Source organism: Nicotiana tabacum, chromosome 17 (genome assembly GCF_000715075.1).
Source record: "Nicotiana tabacum cultivar K326 chromosome 17, ASM71507v2, whole genome shotgun sequence".
NCBI classification, from domain to species: Eukaryota; Viridiplantae; Streptophyta; class Magnoliopsida; order Solanales; family Solanaceae; genus Nicotiana; species Nicotiana tabacum.
This window is the reverse complement of record NC_134096.1, coordinates 64,512,518-64,531,074: the sequence shown is the minus strand read 5'-3', so window position 1 is coordinate 64,531,074 and position 18,557 is coordinate 64,512,518. Positions and strand designations below refer to the sequence as shown.

Below are 18,557 nucleotides of genomic sequence, written 5' to 3'. Positions count from 1 at the left end.
GAGTATATAAAAGTTAAAAGGAATAGACAATGTCAAAAGGGGAAGGTGGTGTTTGAATAGCCCATTGGAATAGTGGCCCCTGGTTTTTCATTTCCATTCACCTGTACTAATTATGGAGCTCTCCTTTCAGCCATCCCAATCCACTACTCCTCCATTTATAATTATATACCCCTCCCACCATTTTTTTTTTACTCATCTACTATCATTCACATCACAGTAGGGGATGAGAAATTTCACTTCTCTGTTTTTCTTTATCACTCAACAAATACTACATGTATATATATAGTATATACTGCTCATAATAAAACAGTAAAAATTTTGTTGCTCTTCTTTACAGTAACGCTTTTTTTGAATACCCCAGATCGTAATTCGTCTTGAATATATAATTGAATTTTAATATTTGGGTGAATGGGGATTGAGAAAAATGTAAGTGATAGGAAAGATAAAAGGGAGTACAGTAACTCGAAGAAGAGGCGTCGGAGTCGGAGGCGGAGGGAAGTGTCAAAGGTTCAGAAACTGTATGAAACTTGCAAACAAGTTTTTGCTAATTGCGGACCCGGCGTTGTGCCCTCCCCGCAAAATGTTGAACGTCTCAAAGCAGTTTTGGGTATGTTGTTATTCTAGTTGCTTTTACTATATCTTTACTTGGATTCCTGAGGTTTTTAATGTTACACTATTGTTATTTTGGAGGAACATGTTTATATAAAATGGTGCCATAACAATTCTGTTAACGTTGAAAAAAGTGTACTTGTTTTGAGGTACAACCGTTCAAGGTGCAACTTTTGAAAACGGGGCACATAATCTGGCATTGATAAAATTGATCATGCATTGCCATTTTGAAATGGTGATGGCACCCATTATTTGGAACTCTAGTTGTATGTTTCTCTTTTAATGGTTTCTCTCTCTCTTGTGATGCTATAGTATTTAGTGCTTACGGTGATAGCTTCCATGATCTTATTAAAGGAGTTTAAATTTATGGAAAGTTGGTTTTGACAATGATGAGTTTGTTAATGGAGTATATTTTATCACTTTTAGCACGACATGATCTAGTTATCTTGTCATTTTTCCTCTCCCATTACGGAAATGCCTTATAAATTTTGGATAAAGCTGCTTCCTTTACTGTTCTTTCAAGCTGATTTTGTCTGCATTTTGGTGTAGAAATAATTGTCTTGTTGGTTAAAAAAGGAGCAACCTTTTTTGGAATTGGGAAATAATTGCGACACTGTTCCCTAGGATCGTTTTTCCTTTCTTGTTTCTTTTTGCTTTGCTTATGATTATCCAGGATTTGAAGATGAAGACTACTCCTTCGTTTCCTCCTTTTTTTCCCCCTTATTATATGACACTGTGTAACAGTTGCTCCATTTTCCTTTGTATAGATAACATGACTAAAGCAGATGTTGGCTTGACAACGAATATGCCATATTTCAAGTCTACAGTATCTGAAAGATCTCCTAAAATAATGTACCTGCATCTCCATGAATGTGACAAATTCTCGGTATGTAGTCAAGGTCGAGCTTTTATAAGTTTACTATTTCACTAAAGATTTACTAACATATACTATATACACTGACTAGTGTAAAATGCAAGAATTTTAATTTTACACTACCATTGTTGTTTAATCAGCTGCTTGCTTCATTTTTTAGATCACTAATCTCACTTATTATTAACGGTTATTTATAGTTATCTTTTAGGTGACATAATAGGTTAAAAAAATTTTGTATTGTAAGTTTATAGAAGTTAAACGTAACTTTTTAATGAAATGAATTCTATCTCTCATTTCTCCTTCTTCATTGAATTAATTCATAGTTTGTTTCTTTTTTGGTAGATTGGTATCTTTTGCTTGCCGCCATCAGCAGTCATTCCTCTTCATAACCATCCTGGAATGACAGTTTTCAGCAAGCTTCTCTTTGGTAAAATGCACATCAAATCTTATGATTGGGCGGATAATCTCCTTCCTGATCAATCAACTCCAAATGCCAATATATCTGACAGTAAGTTCTTTGGAAATTGCTTATCTTGTTAATTTACTTTTTGAAAATGGCAAGTTCTTTTGCACTGCCTTTAAAATTTACATATAAATTCAGATTTGAGAGTGAAAATAGTTATGAATGCAATTATTAATATGATTATTCCGGTTATATTCAGTATCTTACGTACATTTAAAAAATATAGTAGTAGAAATCTTGGCTTCCAAATCCATTATTGAGATAACTCAAGTTGCGATACTATAACAAGAACTTTTTGGTTCACTCAGAAAAGATGGTTATCCGCTGATGAACTCACTCAAAATTCCTGCACATGCGAATTCAAGATTTAGAGTTTTAGTATACGTTTTAACTTTTTCCATATAGTATACCTAGCTCAAGCTGAATGGTTCTTTTGAACACACAGAATTCGCCCCTCTATCCTCCTCGTACACGAAGTCTAAGTAACAAAAAATCATTCTTTTATCAGATGATGTAGGTGATTGGACTGGACTACGTCTTGCAAAGTTGAAGGTGAATTCCGAGTTTAGAGCTCCTTGTAAGACATCAATCCTCTATCCAGCTGATGGAGGTAATATGCACTGCTTCACAACACGAACGGCTTGCGCCGTACTTGATGTGCTTGGCCCACCTTATTGTGATCCTGAAGGTCGCCATTGTCAATACTACTATGACTTCCCATTTCCCAATTTCTCAGGTATAATGCACTGTACTTTTGTTTTTACTAAAACTTGAGTTCTACTTAATACTATAAGTTGATTCCTTGGAATTTTATGGCTTTTCTTTTTTATTTAATTACTATTCAATATTTGGAAATTTGGATTTGTGGCGTAGAAAGTCTAATACGCTCTCTCGTAGAGGAATCCATTTCAACAGATACCTCTGGTTAATACTAGAAATACTTTTTTCGTTCCGCCTAACAGTTGATGCTTATTATTGCCTATTTACGTCTTACTAGTAGTACTTTGATTTGATTCTCCGAAATATAAGACATACATAAAGTATATTCGAAGAAATTGTTGGCAGGTGAGCAAATTAAACAGTTTCCGAAACATGTAGACTTTAAAGTACTGCCAACTTGACCAGCTGCTAAAATCATTAACTATTACTCCCCAATTACTTGAACCTTTTTTTTTTTTTTTTGTCAGTTTTAAAAAAGAATGATTCTTTTCTAAATTTAAAAATAATTTTACTTAAACTTATAATTCTATCCTTAATGAGAAACTTTTATAACCACACAAATACTCTAGTCTTTTTGACTTGTTTAGGATCACAAATTTTAAAAATATTATTTTTTTTAAACTTTGTGTTCAGTCGCTTTCTCCAAAGTATACATTATTGATTTGATTGATTGTACTTGAAATGACATTCTAAATACGGAAATATTTGTCTCTCCGACATTATCACTAGGTTTCTTGTTTTTCTATCTAATTTCTTTTTTTATTGTTGATATGGTGAAAGTACAGTGGATGGCTTGTCAGTGCCTGAGGAACAACAAAATGAATATGCGTGGCTCAAAGAGAGGGAGAAACCTGAGGACTTAACTGTAGATGGAGCATTGTACAGTGGACCAGATTTAATACTAGTAAAGTGAAGGAATTCCTTGAAGTTCAGAATTGAAATAGAAAAAAAACTTTTCTCCACCCCCACCCTCTCTTTCCTTTTTTCTTTTGGGTACTCGTTTTTTTTAGCTCTATTCAGTGTTGAATAGTCAAAAGGGACAAAACTAGGAGCGAGGGTTTTTTACTCTTTCTTCCTGCTACAGTCATGTACATAATCAGATCATAACAAGAAAGGATGGATGCGCTGAGAAGTAATGTTATGCATACGTCTGCATAAGGATCGGATAACATTAGGTCTAATGTAGCCTTATGTTGGGTTGTATTTGTAGCACTATGTAGCTTTACATTGCATTTTTATATGCGCCAATTTTACGACTTAAATTCACGACTTTTTGTTCGGCGTTGTGACAAAGTTCTCCTTTCGTTTCTCAAATTATTAATCTCGTTTTGTTTTATTTGGATGATGATAAGCCTTACCCACTCTAAAACTAGGCAGAAGATTTAGGTCTACTGTTTAAGATGATTGTAAAGATCATTAATTAGATACATTTCAATAGATATATCCTGGGAAGAATGCCAGGACCCGCAAGTGTCAAGTATGGTGGGCTGTGACTTATTGGGCGACAATAGAATTGAACGGGACGACGAGAGCTAATAGTGCGCAACTGTGACCAGTGAGAGGATAGTGTACCTTCTGAATTTGGTTTGAGCTAAAAAAATATTTTTTTGATGGCCAATAAATCTGTCTGGAGTTTACCGTTCGGGCCAACCGCAATCTTTGAAATTTGGGAATGATGGATGTGCTCCTCTACTTTTGTCTACTTAAATATCCAAGCTAGTTCGATTGACGCAACACTCGAAAGGTGACCTAAATCCCTCGACTCTTTCCAATTGAATTAAAAATATAACTGAAGAAATATTAAAATGTATGTTAATAGTAAGGTCACATTTATTGTCCCAAAGAAGTAATGAGTATATCAGTTGTAATAGCTAGACCGATCGTTTTGCTTTCTAGATTCTCGTTCCCCTAAATAAGACTCCTCGTATGTGATTTTACTATTTTATGACTTGTGGGGATGGTTTGTTTGATTTTGGAAGGGTTCAGGTTGAAATCGGAACACTTAGTTCCTTAATTCTAGCCTAAGATGGCCAAATCAGACTTGAGTCAAAATTTTAAGTAAACGACCTCGAAACCAGGATTTGATGGTTCCAATAGGTTCGTATGATGATTTTGGACTAGGGCGTGTGTTCTGATAGAGTTTCGGGTGATCCGGGAGCGTATCAGTGCTTAATGTTGAAAGTTGGCGCATTGGAGATTTTCAAATTCTTTAAATTTGGTTTGAAGTAGACTTTGGTGTTATCAAGGTCCGTTTGGGATTTCGAGTCTGGGAATAGGTTAGTATGGTGATTTATGACTTTTACGCAAAATTTGGCATCATTCCGAGTTGTCTAAGTATGATTCGACGCGTTCGGAGCTAGTTGAAAAGGTTTGAAGTGTATAAGTTGATTAATTTGGTTTTGGGGTGCGATTCTTAATTTTGATATTATTGTATGTGTTATGAGGGTTCGAACAGGTCCGTATTATATTTATGGACTTGTTGGTGCAGTTGGACGGGATCTCGGGTGGCTCGGGTGTGTTTCGGACCACCCGGAGCTAAGTCCAAAACATCAGAATTTTCTACTTCTGGCTTTCTTCTTCGCGAACGCAGAGGTCCTCACGTGTTCGCGACGAAGGATTGAGGCAGGGGTGATTTGTTCTTCGCGTTCGCGATCATGAGGTCGCGTTCGCGGAGGTTTGAGGCTCGAGGTCTTCGCGTTCGCGAAGACCCTCTCACATTCGCGTAGAAGAATGAGGCACTTGGAGGGGTCAGCTGCTATTACCCTTCGCGTTCACGAAGGTTTGACCGCGTTCGTGAAGCTCATGCTGAGCAAGCCTTCACGATCACGAGTCTGCCCTCGCATTTTGGGCGATGGCAGCTTTGCCTTTGCGATCGCGAGTGAGCTTCCGCAATCGTGAAGAAGGTTCAACTAGGCAGAATACAATTTAAAGTGGGGACTTAGGCTTATTTTTTCCATTTCTCATTGTGTTGGCCGAATTTGGAGCTTTTTGGAGGGGGATTTTCATCAAGCACTATAAGGTGAGTGATTTTTACTTAATGTAAGTTAAATACATAGATTATTGGTAGATTTTAACATGCAAAATGTGGAAATTTTAGGATTTTGTTAAAAAACTTAGGTTTTGGTAAAAATGAGATTAAACCACGAAAATAATTATGGAATTGAGTAGAAATTATATATTTGTGTTCGTGAGGATATGAGTAACATTTATTTTTAAAAATTCCCGGAATCCGAGCACGTGGGCCCGGGGATAAATTTTAGGAACCTTCCAAATTAGGTTGGGTAATTACCCTATGTAAAATTATGAACTTTTGAGTATATATTGATTAGTTTGTACTAACTTTGACTAATTTCGGATTGCTCAGCACCGATTTGAGACTATTAGTGCGATTTGTGGACTGGAAAGAGGATTTGGAAATGAGTTAAGTCTCTTGCCTAACCATGTAAGAGGGAATTATCCCCGTAGGTATTTTAAATAGTTATTTGCTAATAATTATGGGTGCTATGTACGCACAATGTGACGAGGTTCGTATGTAGCTAAAATCATATTGAAGTCCGGGTAGACTTAGGACTTTACTATACATTACTTGTATTATTTGCTCCCAACTTGTTAGTTTAATTACTTGAATTTATAATTGAAATTGGATAAAAGATTTTATGAGACCGAGCTTCATTACTTTGAGTTTTGACGAAATACTTAATTGTTAGCGGAATTATGCCTTCTTTGAGTACTATTCCTATGTAGTAGTCGTTGATCGGAGTTTGTAGAGTTTCTCTATTCCTGAGGATCGGACCGAACGCCTCAGCAGTATATTAGATGCATCTATGGTTCGCGTCGGTCGACCCTCGGTAGTGTACACACTATTCTGGGTCGGGCCAAACGACCTCGGCATAAATCGTGCGTGATATTGCTAGGAGTCCGATTATACTTGATATTTCTTTCTTGACCTAAAACTTGATAATTACTTGGTGGCTCTTATGCGTTAAAAATTTGACATGTGATAGTTGGAGATTTTAAATTGATATTATGTTTAAGAATCATTATTTCCTGTTTCTTATTCCATTGTTAATGTTGTATTTTCATGCCTATCTATAATTCTTATACTTTATTTATTGACCTCTAGTAAGTGTCGATGCCGACCCCTCGTCACTATTTCTTCGAGCTTAGACTAGATACTTACTAGGTACACGTTGTTTATATACTCACGCTACACTTTTGCACCAATCGTGCAGGATCTGAGGCATGTGCATCTGGTGGCCAGTCAGGCACGTATCTCCGCTATCCAGAGACTTAGTGGTGAGCTGCTTCCTATGCTCCGTTCTGCAGCACCCAGAGTCTCCTCCTTGTTATATTTACTTTTCTGTCTATCTTACTTTAGACAGTAGTTGTAGGAGGTTTTGTATATTCTACTAGTTTGCTCATGCACTTGTGACACCGGATTTTAAAATTTTCTAGTAGATATTCATAATTTTTGTCTATTAATTTTACTACTTCACCCTTATGTTTATTTCATGCTTTATGTTACTACGTTCATTTACTCTTGGTTCTTTATGAAATAAAATCAATGACTTTAAACAATTAAAATGAACAATTAAATGAATAGTTCACCGGTGGCTTGCTTAGCGGTAATATTGGGCACCATCACGATCTATAGTGAAAATTGGGTCGTGACACTAGCGTGAATTTATCAGCCACAATCATGCATATAGTTTGTGTCGTTGAAACAAAGAGCAAAAATGATGATGAATAAGAGAAGGGTTGCGGTTAATGCTATTGATGGATGAACTTCTTCATTCATTTTGTACAACTTCCCACCGTGGGAAATTCTACTAGGATCACATTGCTTTTCTCAATTTGGTGCAGCAGAAAAAAAAATGATAGGTAATTTCTTTTTATTTAATTAAGTATTGCTCCGCAAAATTAATACCCGATACAATATTGGAAGTGTCATAACCCGAATTTTCCACCTTCGGATCGTGATGGCGCCTAACATTTCATTTTCTAGGCAAGCCAACGTTAGAATAATATTAACAAATTTTTAAACAATCTTTACATTATTAATAATCAAGGAAACAAAAGCGGAAGCAAAGTTTGAAATATAGTGAAATAATCCAAAAATACAACGGTGTCTAAATACCATCCCATAATTGGTGTCACAAGTGCACGAACTTCTAGAATAAATACAAATAAAGGTCTGAATAAAATAAAGTTGTCTGAAAATAAACACATAGCTAAAGTAAAAATAGACGGGGACTTCAGAACTGCGGACGCAATGCAATTATACCTCAAGTCTCCTCTGGTAGCTGAAATCCGAGCAAGTCTACGGTACGCCGTTGGGACTAACTTCAAAATCTGCACAAGAAGTGCAAAGTATAGTATCAGTACAACCGACCCCATGTACTAGTAAGTGCTGAGCCTAACATCGACGAAGTAGTAACGAGACTAAGGCGGGTCACTTACATTAACCTATACGCAATATTAGTAACAACAACAATAATAGAAATAATTCAGGTAACTCATTTATAATAATTGAAGTCAACTCAGCAATCATAACCAATAATCATTTACATCAATTCTGTTGGAGCGCGCAACTCGCTCTTACCATATATTCACACTCAATTCTGTTGCAGCGTACAACCCGCTCTTACCATATATTCACACTCAATTCTGTTGCAGCGTGCAACCCGCTCTCACAATATATTCACATTAATCAAGTTTGTTGCGGCGTGCAACCCGATCCTCCAATATATATATATATATATATATATATATATATATATATATATATATATATATGTGTGTGTGTGTGTGTGTGTGTGTGTGTGTGTGTGTGTGTGTGTCGACTTTTAAATGAGTCTGTTGCGGCGTGCAACCCGATCCTTCAATATGGACTTTTAATAAGTCTGTTGCGGCGTGCAACCCAATCCTCCAATATGGACTTTTAATAATTCTGTTGCGGCGTGCAACCCGATCCTCTAATATATTCATTATAATCAATCATGTTGCGGCGTGCAACCCGCTCCTCCAACATATTCATTTATCAACTCTTATAGAAGAAATTTTCCCCAATAAATGTAACAATTAATATAAAATTATAAGACAACAAGCATTCAATATTTATGATTTAATCATGAAACAAACAATGACAAATAGCAAATTATTATGGGAATCAGGGAGAAAATAGGCAGTTTAATATTTAATATACTAAATGTCAAATAACAATTAAACACGTAATTCAAATAGCATGTAACGATTAATGCAGGAATTTAAGAATTAATATTTGACAAAGAATAGGAGAGAAACAATTATTATGATAATTAATTTATGATTTAAAATAATTTATGATTTTTCAAGTAAGCAGGCAAACAATTAATTTGACGACGTATAGACACTCGTCACCTCACCTATACGTCGTTCACATGCAATTCACATAACAAATAATTTAAGGGTTCTATTCCCTCAAGTCAAAGTTAACCACGACACTTACCTCGCTTTGCAAATTCCAATCAATTATTCAACCACAACTTTTCTTTTTAAATTTGTCTCCAAAAGTTTCAAATATATTCACAAACAATTCGATATATTTAATACGAATATTAGAAATTAATTCCATATTAATTTACTAATTTTCCGAATAAAAATCTGAAATTCATTAAAATATTTGATAGTGGGACCCACATCTCAAATATCGGAAAACCTTACTAAATCCGAACACCCATTCCGAGACGAGTCCAACCATACAAAAATTATCCAATTTCGATGTTAAATGGACCTTCAAATCTTAAATTTTCGTTTTTGGAAGATTTTAGAAAAATCTGATTTTTCTCCCATAAATCCAGGGATTCATGATATAAACGAGTATGGAATCATGAAATAGAATCAATATAGGATAAGGAATACTTACCCCAATATTTTCCCACGACAATCGCCCAAAAATCGCCTTAACCGAGCTAAAAAATGGGAAGGAGTTGAAAATGGGTCGAAAACCCATTTTTAGAACTTAAGTTTTGTTTCTCGGATTTTTACCCTTCGCATTAGCGAAGGTACTCTCGCGAACGCGAAGCACAACTTTGTGTTGTCCAACTTTTACTCTTCGCGAACGTGAGGGCTACTTTGCGAACGCGAAGCTTGCCTTGCTTGGCCTTCGCGAACACGAGATGCCCTTCGCGAATGCGAAGAAAATTGACCTGGCCAGTCTCTTTCCCTTCGCGAACGCGAAGCTTCGCTTCGCATGCCTTCACGAACGCATTCTCTCTATCACGAATGCAAAGCACAAAATGTGTCAGCCCATATTTGCTCTTCGCGAACGCGAGACTCCCCTCGCGAACGCGAAGAAGGAAACCAGAAGCAGGTTTCTGCATTTTCCTCAAGTCCAAAAATAATCCGTTAACCACCCGAAACCAACCCGAGCCCTCAGGGCTCCAAACCAAATATGCACCCAAGTACTAAAACATCATACGAACTTGCTCGCGCGATCGAATCGCCAAAATAACACCAAGAACTACGAATCGAACACCAAAATCAAAGGAAATTTTCAAGAAACTTTAAAACTTATATCTTTACAACGGGTGTCCGAATCTCGTCAAATCAACTCCGATTCTCACCAAATTCGGCAGACAAGTCATAAATATTATAGTGGACCTATAGCGGGCTTCGGAACCAATATACGAACCCGAGGTCAATAAATCCAACATCAGTAATTTCTTAAAAATTATTAAGCTTTCAAGCTTTTAATTTTTCATCAAAATTTCATATCTCGGGCTAGGGACCTCGGAATTCGATTCCGGGCATACGCCCAAGTCCCAAATCATGATACGGACCTACCAAAATTGCCAAAACACTTATCCAGGTCCGTTTACTAAAATTATTGACTAAAGTCAACTCAATTGAGTTTTAAAGCTCTATTTCATATTTTAATTCATTTTTCACATGAAAACTTTCCAAAAAAATTTACGGACTGTGCACGCAAGTCGAGGAATAATAAAATGGTGCTTTTCGAGGTCTTAGAACATAGAATTTTTATTAAATTTAAAGATGACATTTTGGGTCATCACATTCTACACCTCTAAAACAAAACGTTCGTCCTTGAACGGAGTTAGAAAAAGTGCCTGAGCTGGAGAAAAGGTGTGGATACATACTCCGCATGTCCGACTCAGACTCCCAGGTAGATGCCTCTACCGGTTGACCTTTCCATTGCACCCGAACTGAAGGACAACTCTTAGACCTCAACTGTCGGACCTGTCGGTCTAGAATAGCCACTAGCTGTTCCTCGTAAGTCAAATCTTTGTCCAATTGGACTGAGCTGAAATCTAACACATGGGACGGATCACCATAATATTTCCGGATCATAGACACGTGGAACACCGGATGAACCGTTGATAAACTTGGTGGTAATGCAAGCCTGTAGGCTACTTCACCCACCCTTTCAAGAATTTCAAAGGATCCGATATACCTAGGGCTCAACTTGCCCTTCTTTCCGAACCTCATTACACCTTTCATAGATGAAACCCGCAGAAATATTCTTTCTCCAACCATGAATGCAATATCACGAACTTTACGGTCGACATAATTCTTTTGCCTAGACTGAGCTGTGCAATGTCGATCCTGAATAATCTTGACCTTATCCAAGGCATCCTGTACCAAATCGGTACCCAACAACCGAGCCTCTCCCAGTTCAAACCAACCAACTGGCGATTGGCATCGCCTTCTATATAATGCCTCATATGGAACCATCTAAATGCTCGACTGGTAGCTATTATGATAAGCAAACTCCATAAGTGGCAAGAAATAATCCCAAGAACCTCCCAAGTCCATAACACAAGCGCGGAGCATATCTTCCAATATCTGAATAGTGCGCTCTGACTTTCCGTCTGTATGTGCTTGAAATGTTGTACTCAACTCCACCCGCGTGCCTAACTCACGATGTACAGCCCTCCAGAACTGTGAGGTAAACTGCATACCTCGATCTGAAATAATAGACACGGGTACCCGATGAAGGCGGACAATCTCACAAATGTATATTTCAGTTAACGTCTCTGAGGAATAGGTAACTGCCACTTGAATGAAATGTGATGACTTGGTCAACCTATCCACGGTGACCCAAACTGCGTCAAATTTTCTCTGAGTCCGTGGGAGCCCAATAACAAAATCCATAGTGATACGCTCCCACTTCCACTCAGGAATTTCTAACTTCTGAAGCAAACCACCATGTCTCTGGTGCTCGTACTTAACTTGCTGACAATTCAGATACCGAGCTACATATGCAACTATATCCGTTTTCATCCTCCTCCACCAATAATGTTACCGCAAATCTTGATACATTTTGGCGATACCTAGATGAATAATATACTTGGAACTGTGTGCCTCTTCATGAATTAATTCATGAAGCCCATCCACATTAGGCACACAAATACGACCTTGCATTCGCAGAACTCCATCTTCCCCCACAGCAACTTGTTTGGCATCACCGTGCCGCACCGTATCCTTAAGAACAAGTAAATGAGGATCATCATACTGTCTCTCTCTGATGCACTCATATAAAGAAGACCGAGTGACTGTGCAAGCTAGAACCCGACTGGTTTCTGAAATATCTAACCTCACGAATTGATTAGCCAAAGTCTGAACATCTGCAGCTAATGGCCTCTCACCAACCGAAATATACGCAAGACTGCCCATACTCACAGCCTTTCTAGTCAAAGCGTCGGCCACCATATTGGCCTTTCTGGGGTGATACAAAATGGTGATATCATAGTCTTTCAACAACTCCAACCATCTTCTCTGCCTCAAATTAAGATCCTTTTGTTTGAACAGATATTGAAGGCTGTGATGATCAGTAAATACCTCACACGAGACACCGTAGAGGTAATGCCTCCAAATCTTCATTGCATGAACAATGGCTGCCAATTCTAAGTCATGGATAGGATAATTCTTCTCATGAACTTTCAACTGCCGCGATGCATATGTAATTACCTTGCCATCTTGCATTAATACTGCACCAAGCCCAATGTGAGATGCGTCACAATATACCGTATACGATCCTAAACCTGTGGGTAATACCGACACTGGCACCGTAGTCAAAGCGGTCTTGAGCTTATGAAAACTCAACTCACACTCGTCTGACCATCTGAATGGGACACCTTTCTGGGTCAATCTGGTCTTAATAGTTGTTCATAATCAATTACAGAATCGTCAATTAACTTCATGTTAACAAAAAAAAATCTCGTTTCAAACCTTCACAATACTAATAACGAGATGCGAGGCATGAACACCTCATAATTATTTACCTGAATTAATGAGTCACATTTAACGCCACCTGAGCGGGCACACACCTCGTAGGTTACAACTCAATATTACAACACGAATTTGGCAAGTATGCACAGAGAATTTCATATGAATATTTTTCAAATAAGCCTAGCAGGCATGACTCCCTATTAGTACTATAGTACAAATTTAATTTTCACTAGGGAGAATTTAAACACAAGAATGTTTTTATCACAAGGATCTCGTCATTATATAACTTCCACCGCAGCTCATAGCCCGTTTTAAACATACCAATTTATTTTAAAATACGAGGACCTCGGCCTCAGTTCTGAATCATAAGTAATATGCACATCTTGCCAATCGAAACTTTCTATTTTCTCCTTTTAAATAAATTTCGTTAAACAAAATCACAACACATAATGAACCCCACACCGGTAGGATATATAATTCATAATTTGTAATCAATTATCTGGAAATACATCAAAACATACCGAAATAAGTACCAGAAAGACACCTTTATTCTCACAGATCTTATTAGAGTCCATCATGGAATGATAGGTGTAGTTATCTCCATAAAACTTCCCAACAGAAGTAGACACATAAGTAGATTATAGAATTACAAAGCCTACGCATAAGTGGAGCACAATAGGAGGACTCGTCTTGATTCTCAGAACCAAATCAAGTTAAGGAAATTATTCCTTTATTTTAAATCAAGGTTGTACCTATAACGACACTATCTAATGTAACGACCTCCGTCATACCATAAAACAAATATAACAACGGCTGGGTCTCCACCTCTAGGACGCCTTCTACCCGCATGTCCTCCACCCCTAACTGGTCGTGTGGGTGGTGTAGTAACTGCAATGGGGCACGTAGCCTGAGTGCTTTGATGAAATATGCCTCTCCCAAGTTTGGGACAATTTTCTCATGATGTGCCTAGTATCGCCGTATTCATAACAACCCTTTTGCGGGTTTGGCTGCTCATATTAAGTCCGTGACAGATGACTGGAATAACCATCATAGGAAACTCATGCTGATGGTGCATTAAAAGAACTTACTGGAGCACCCCGGGTAATCCGATATGCGGACTAGGCTGGCCGACTGCCCGAGCCCCTGCCATAATAATTTTTCAGTAGAATCTACTGAATCCCTTAGAACTTTGAAGCGTCTTGGTCTCCTTATCTTCGCAATTTCTACCACTAGCAGAAATGAAGTATTAGTCTGTAGCTCCTGAGTCATACAAAATTTTACGATCATAATTAAGTCCTTTAATGAGTCTGTAGACTCACTCTCTGGCTGTAGGAAGCAAAGTAGGAATATGACGGGCTAACTTATTGAACCCGATGGCATAGTATAACACCGTCATGGTGACCTGACGCAATCGTTCAAACCTTATGCGCCATGCATTACGGAGAGTCCGGGAAATAAACTCTTTCAAAAGCATTTCTGAGAACCGAGCCAAGTAGGAGGTGTTGTATTGACTGGTCTGCCCTCTTCATATGCTTGCCACGGACACCTGTGGAGAATTATCTCTCTCAAGACAACTTATTCTTTTGTTATGTTGACTCAACACTGTTGAGCTGACCCATTTCTTAACATACTATTCGATTCTTCTCAGAGGTAACCCTTACCCCTATTTATACACAACGATCACAAAAGTAGAGCTCCATACAGGCAAATCTTGGCACAAACCACAGAGTCCAGAATCTCGTCAACTACTGTACTTCCTCCGAAGCACCCCAAAATCCGCAACCGTGACGTCCACGCTGAGTAGACCTTCTGTAAATTTAATGTTGTTTCTCTAACTCCTTTGGTACTGAAGTATAAGATTATTACGGAGGCGGACATACCGCAAGTCCCAACCTTATTCTCTACAAGATCTCAGGCCTTAAGCACATGTAAATTTTGGAAGAACCTTTCAGTACCACATATATACATTTCAGGCCAAAACTGATATAACACATGACTCGCAATCCATTCGTTGATAGTAGACTCCCCCACTCGGCGCGAAGTCATAGTTCACCACGTTCGATGGTCCACAATATTAACCTTCACAACTCGTATAAATCAACCAAATGCCAAGGTACGTTGCACCCCCCATATATTCACTGGGTGATCTCTTTATACGTCTGCATCTTTAATCGGAATCACACGTTGAGACAATGTTTGAGCATCTCTGACTCCCTTGTAGTTCATCTGCGGCATCACGAACCGTAGACGCACAACTGATACTGAGTGCGCAATGTCATACACGAGTAGATACAAAGGAATGCGAGATATAGGTTTCAAGCAAAACCAATGTCACACGATAAGGAATGAAAATGGTGATATTGTTCCTAAACTTCATAGCCTCTGAGTGATAAGTACAGACGTCTCCGTACCGATCCTTCAGACTCTACTAAGCTTGCTCGTGACTCGTGAGACCTATGTAACCTAGTGCTCTGATACCAACTGTCACGACCCGAATTTCCCACCTTCGGACCGTGATGGCGCCTAACATTTCACTTGCTAGGCAAGCCAATGTTAGAATAATATTAACCATTTTTAAACAATCTTTACATTATTAATAATCAAGGAAACAAAAGCGAAAGAAAAGTTTAAAATATAGTGAAATAATCCAAAATGCAACGGTGTCTAAATACCATTCTAGAAGCTCGTGCACTTGTGACACCAATTCTTGGATGGTATTTAGACACCGTTGTATTTTTGGATTATTTCACTATATTTCAAACTTTGCTTCCGCTTTTGTTTCCTTGATTATTAATAATGTAAAGATTGTTTAAAAATTTATTAATATTATTCTAACGTTGGCTTGCCTAACAAATGAAATATTAGGTGTCATCACGGTACGAATGTGAGAAATTCAGGTCGTAACAGGAAGGTAGTTTGTACCCAAAAAAATAATAATCGTGTGAATAATTTGATCTGAATACTATCATTATTTTTAAAAAAGAAGAAGGAAGAAGAGGAAGTTGATATTCGTGAAGCATAAGCACGAACAAAATGTCATTGATTGGATTGGCTGACCAATACAACTAAGAGAATTGAAAAACAATTGTTGTTTCTTGGGTTGTAGCTTATAGCCCTTAAAGTCTCTTGACGGAGCTCATTCCAGCCCATTATAGGGAGCTAAAACAATCTCCTTTTATTTTCTTCATCTAAATTTGGACTCCTGAATTGTAATTCCCATTTTGCCCCATGGAAAATTTTAAAAAATGATTTTATTATTTTGCAAGGAAATAAATAGGTTAGGGTCATTATTATAAAAAGAAAAACATAGGACAGGTGCAAATACCAAAAGAGTACATACATTAGGGATACAAAATACAAAGGACCCGGTTGTAGCCCTAAAATCTCTTGACGAAGGTCCTCCCAGCCCATTCTAGGGCGCTAAAACGATCTCCTTTCATTTTCGTCATCTAAATTTGGATGCAAATCCTACTTCATATATATAAAGGAAAACTTTGTAATCTTAATATTTTATCATCCCTAAAGCTAATTCAAAGTTAGAGTAGCTAGAAACTTAAATTGTTTAGGGTTTAGTATTTTTAGGTTATTTAATCAATATCTAAATAGGAAGTGTAGTCAAAACAATATTGGAATATGTTTCCTAGTTTTAGTTAAACTAGGTTTTGGACTATTATAAATAAGAGTGCTACTCCCTATTTTCTAATGTGAAAATATTCAAGATATATGTTGAGATATCTGTTCTAGAAAAGAAACACGAAAGCCTACCTTTAAAATCCTCCAAAGGGGCTTTTATTAATACATTATTTTTTTTAATTTAGATAGAAAAAAAAGAATGGGATCTTATCAATTAATCAGAGAGAAGAATGATGCAAGATTAAGTCGGGATCTAGAACAAGGAGATGTGCAAGTTGAGGTAGAAGTTAAGAATTTTTATTCGCCTAGAAATATTGAGGTTATTACAAGTGATGCACAAAAGGATTACAATAATGGTGTCGAATTGGCTGCTTTGACATCTACAAATTTGTCCACAAATACATTGCCAATATCAGGCAGCAGGCCTAAGACTGGTTCCGCTGCAGCGAGTGAAGATGGTCGCCTTCTTTCTCTTGACGTTTTTCGCGGTATTACTGTTGCGTTAATGATATTTGTAGAATACGCTGGTGGACTTTATCCCTCTGTTAATCATTCACCTTGGAATGGTTTAAGCCTAGCAGATTTTGTGATGCCATTTTTCCTCTTTATTGTTGGACTCTCTCTTGGACTTGCATACAAGAACTTGCCCTGCAGATTGACCGCCACTAGAAAAGCAATATACCGTGCACTTAAGCTTTTCATTATTGGACTTTTTCTTCAAGGGGGCTATTTTCATGGTCTCAAAAATCTAACTTATGGAGTGGATATTGCGAATATTAGATCGATGGGTATATTGCAGAGAATTGCAATTTCATTTTTGGTGGCAGCAATGTGTGAAATTTGGTTTAAGAGACGTGATAATAATGAAGTCAATTCAGGGCAATCTTTGTTGAAGAAATACCATAAACAATGGGCCATCGCTATAATAGTTAGTGTTGTCTACCTTTCTTTATTCTACGGTTTATATGTTAATGATTGGGAGTATCAGATGCCAATGGACGTAACAAAGATATTCTCAGTAAAATGTGGTGTACGAGGAGATACAGGGCCAGCATGTAACGCTGTTGGAATGATTGATCGAAAATTATTGGGTATTCAACACTTATATACAAGACCAATTTATGGAAGATTAAAAGAATGTAGTGTCAATTCCCCTGACTATGGTCCCCTGCCTCTAGATGCTCCATCATGGTGTCAAGCCCCTTTCGATCCAGAAGGCGTTCTGAGCTCGTTAATGGCGATTGTAACGTGCTTCATTGGTTTGCATTATGGCCACATTATTGTCCATTTCAAGAATCATAAAGTTAGAATTCAGCAATGGTTGATACCATCCTATTGTCTTGTACTGTTGGGTGTAATATGTGACTGCTTCGGGATGCATTTAAACAAGGTTTTGTACTCCTTCAGTTACATGTGTGTTACTGCTGGTGCAGCTGGATTTCTCTTCACTGCAGTCTATGTGATGGTTGATGTGTTGGGTTATAGGCGCTGGACTACCGTGCTGAAATGGATGGGAACGAATGCATTGCTAATCTACGTTCTTGTATCGTGCAACATTCTGCCGGTTATTTTGCGGGGGTTTTATTGGAGGCGGCCAGACAATAATATTCTTACATTGATTCGTATTGTACATACAATATAGTAGACAAACAATTGGCATGTAAAACGAGGCTAGAAATTCAACTTTATGAGTTCTAAATTCTAAGATAGTTGTTGCATTATGTGTCAGTAATTGGATACTGATTTTATTTTTTATACATATTTAATAAATTTTTTAATACAAATATACAATTTTGGAATTTTACTACATTACCTTCACGTGATCTAAAGTTTTGCTTCTCTTTTATTTCGTCCTCACATAAACGTATACCCATACAACTCCAATGGCACCCCCGAGCACTACTCCTTTCCAACTTAACACTGATGGTTCAACCCACTTAGATACCGGCCAGGGCGGGATTGGCAGTGTCATACGTGACTCCACGGGTAACTGGCACATCGGCTTTTCAGGACACCACATCTCTCATG

General features: G+C 37.7%; 2 protein-coding genes across 3 annotated transcripts; both read left to right on the top strand.

The window, feature by feature from the left end:
• Positions 1-263: 263 nt before the first annotated feature.
• LOC107758918 (plant cysteine oxidase 2-like) lies at positions 264-3,935 on the top strand. Of its 2 annotated transcripts, none has more exons than XM_016576765.2 (5): positions 264-607; positions 1,377-1,495; positions 1,826-1,991; positions 2,455-2,682; positions 3,452-3,935. In XM_016576765.2, exons 1-5 carry the CDS (start codon positions 409-411, stop codon positions 3,577-3,579), a joined length of 840 nt encoding a protein of 279 aa, XP_016432251.2. In that variant the 5' UTR covers positions 264-408; the 3' UTR covers positions 3,580-3,935. The 2 variants fall into 2 exon arrangements, with proteins under 2 accessions (XP_016432251.2, XP_016432252.2); XM_016576766.2 differs by having other exon boundaries at positions 3,447-3,737.
• Positions 3,936-16,857: 12,922 nt separating this feature from the next.
• On the top strand, positions 16,858-18,171 carry LOC107758917 (uncharacterized). The gene has a single exon (XM_075235621.1). It carries the CDS (start codon positions 17,035-17,037, stop codon positions 18,169-18,171), a length of 1,137 nt encoding a protein of 378 aa, XP_075091722.1. The 5' UTR covers positions 16,858-17,034.
• Positions 18,172-18,557: the final 386 nt, after the last annotated feature.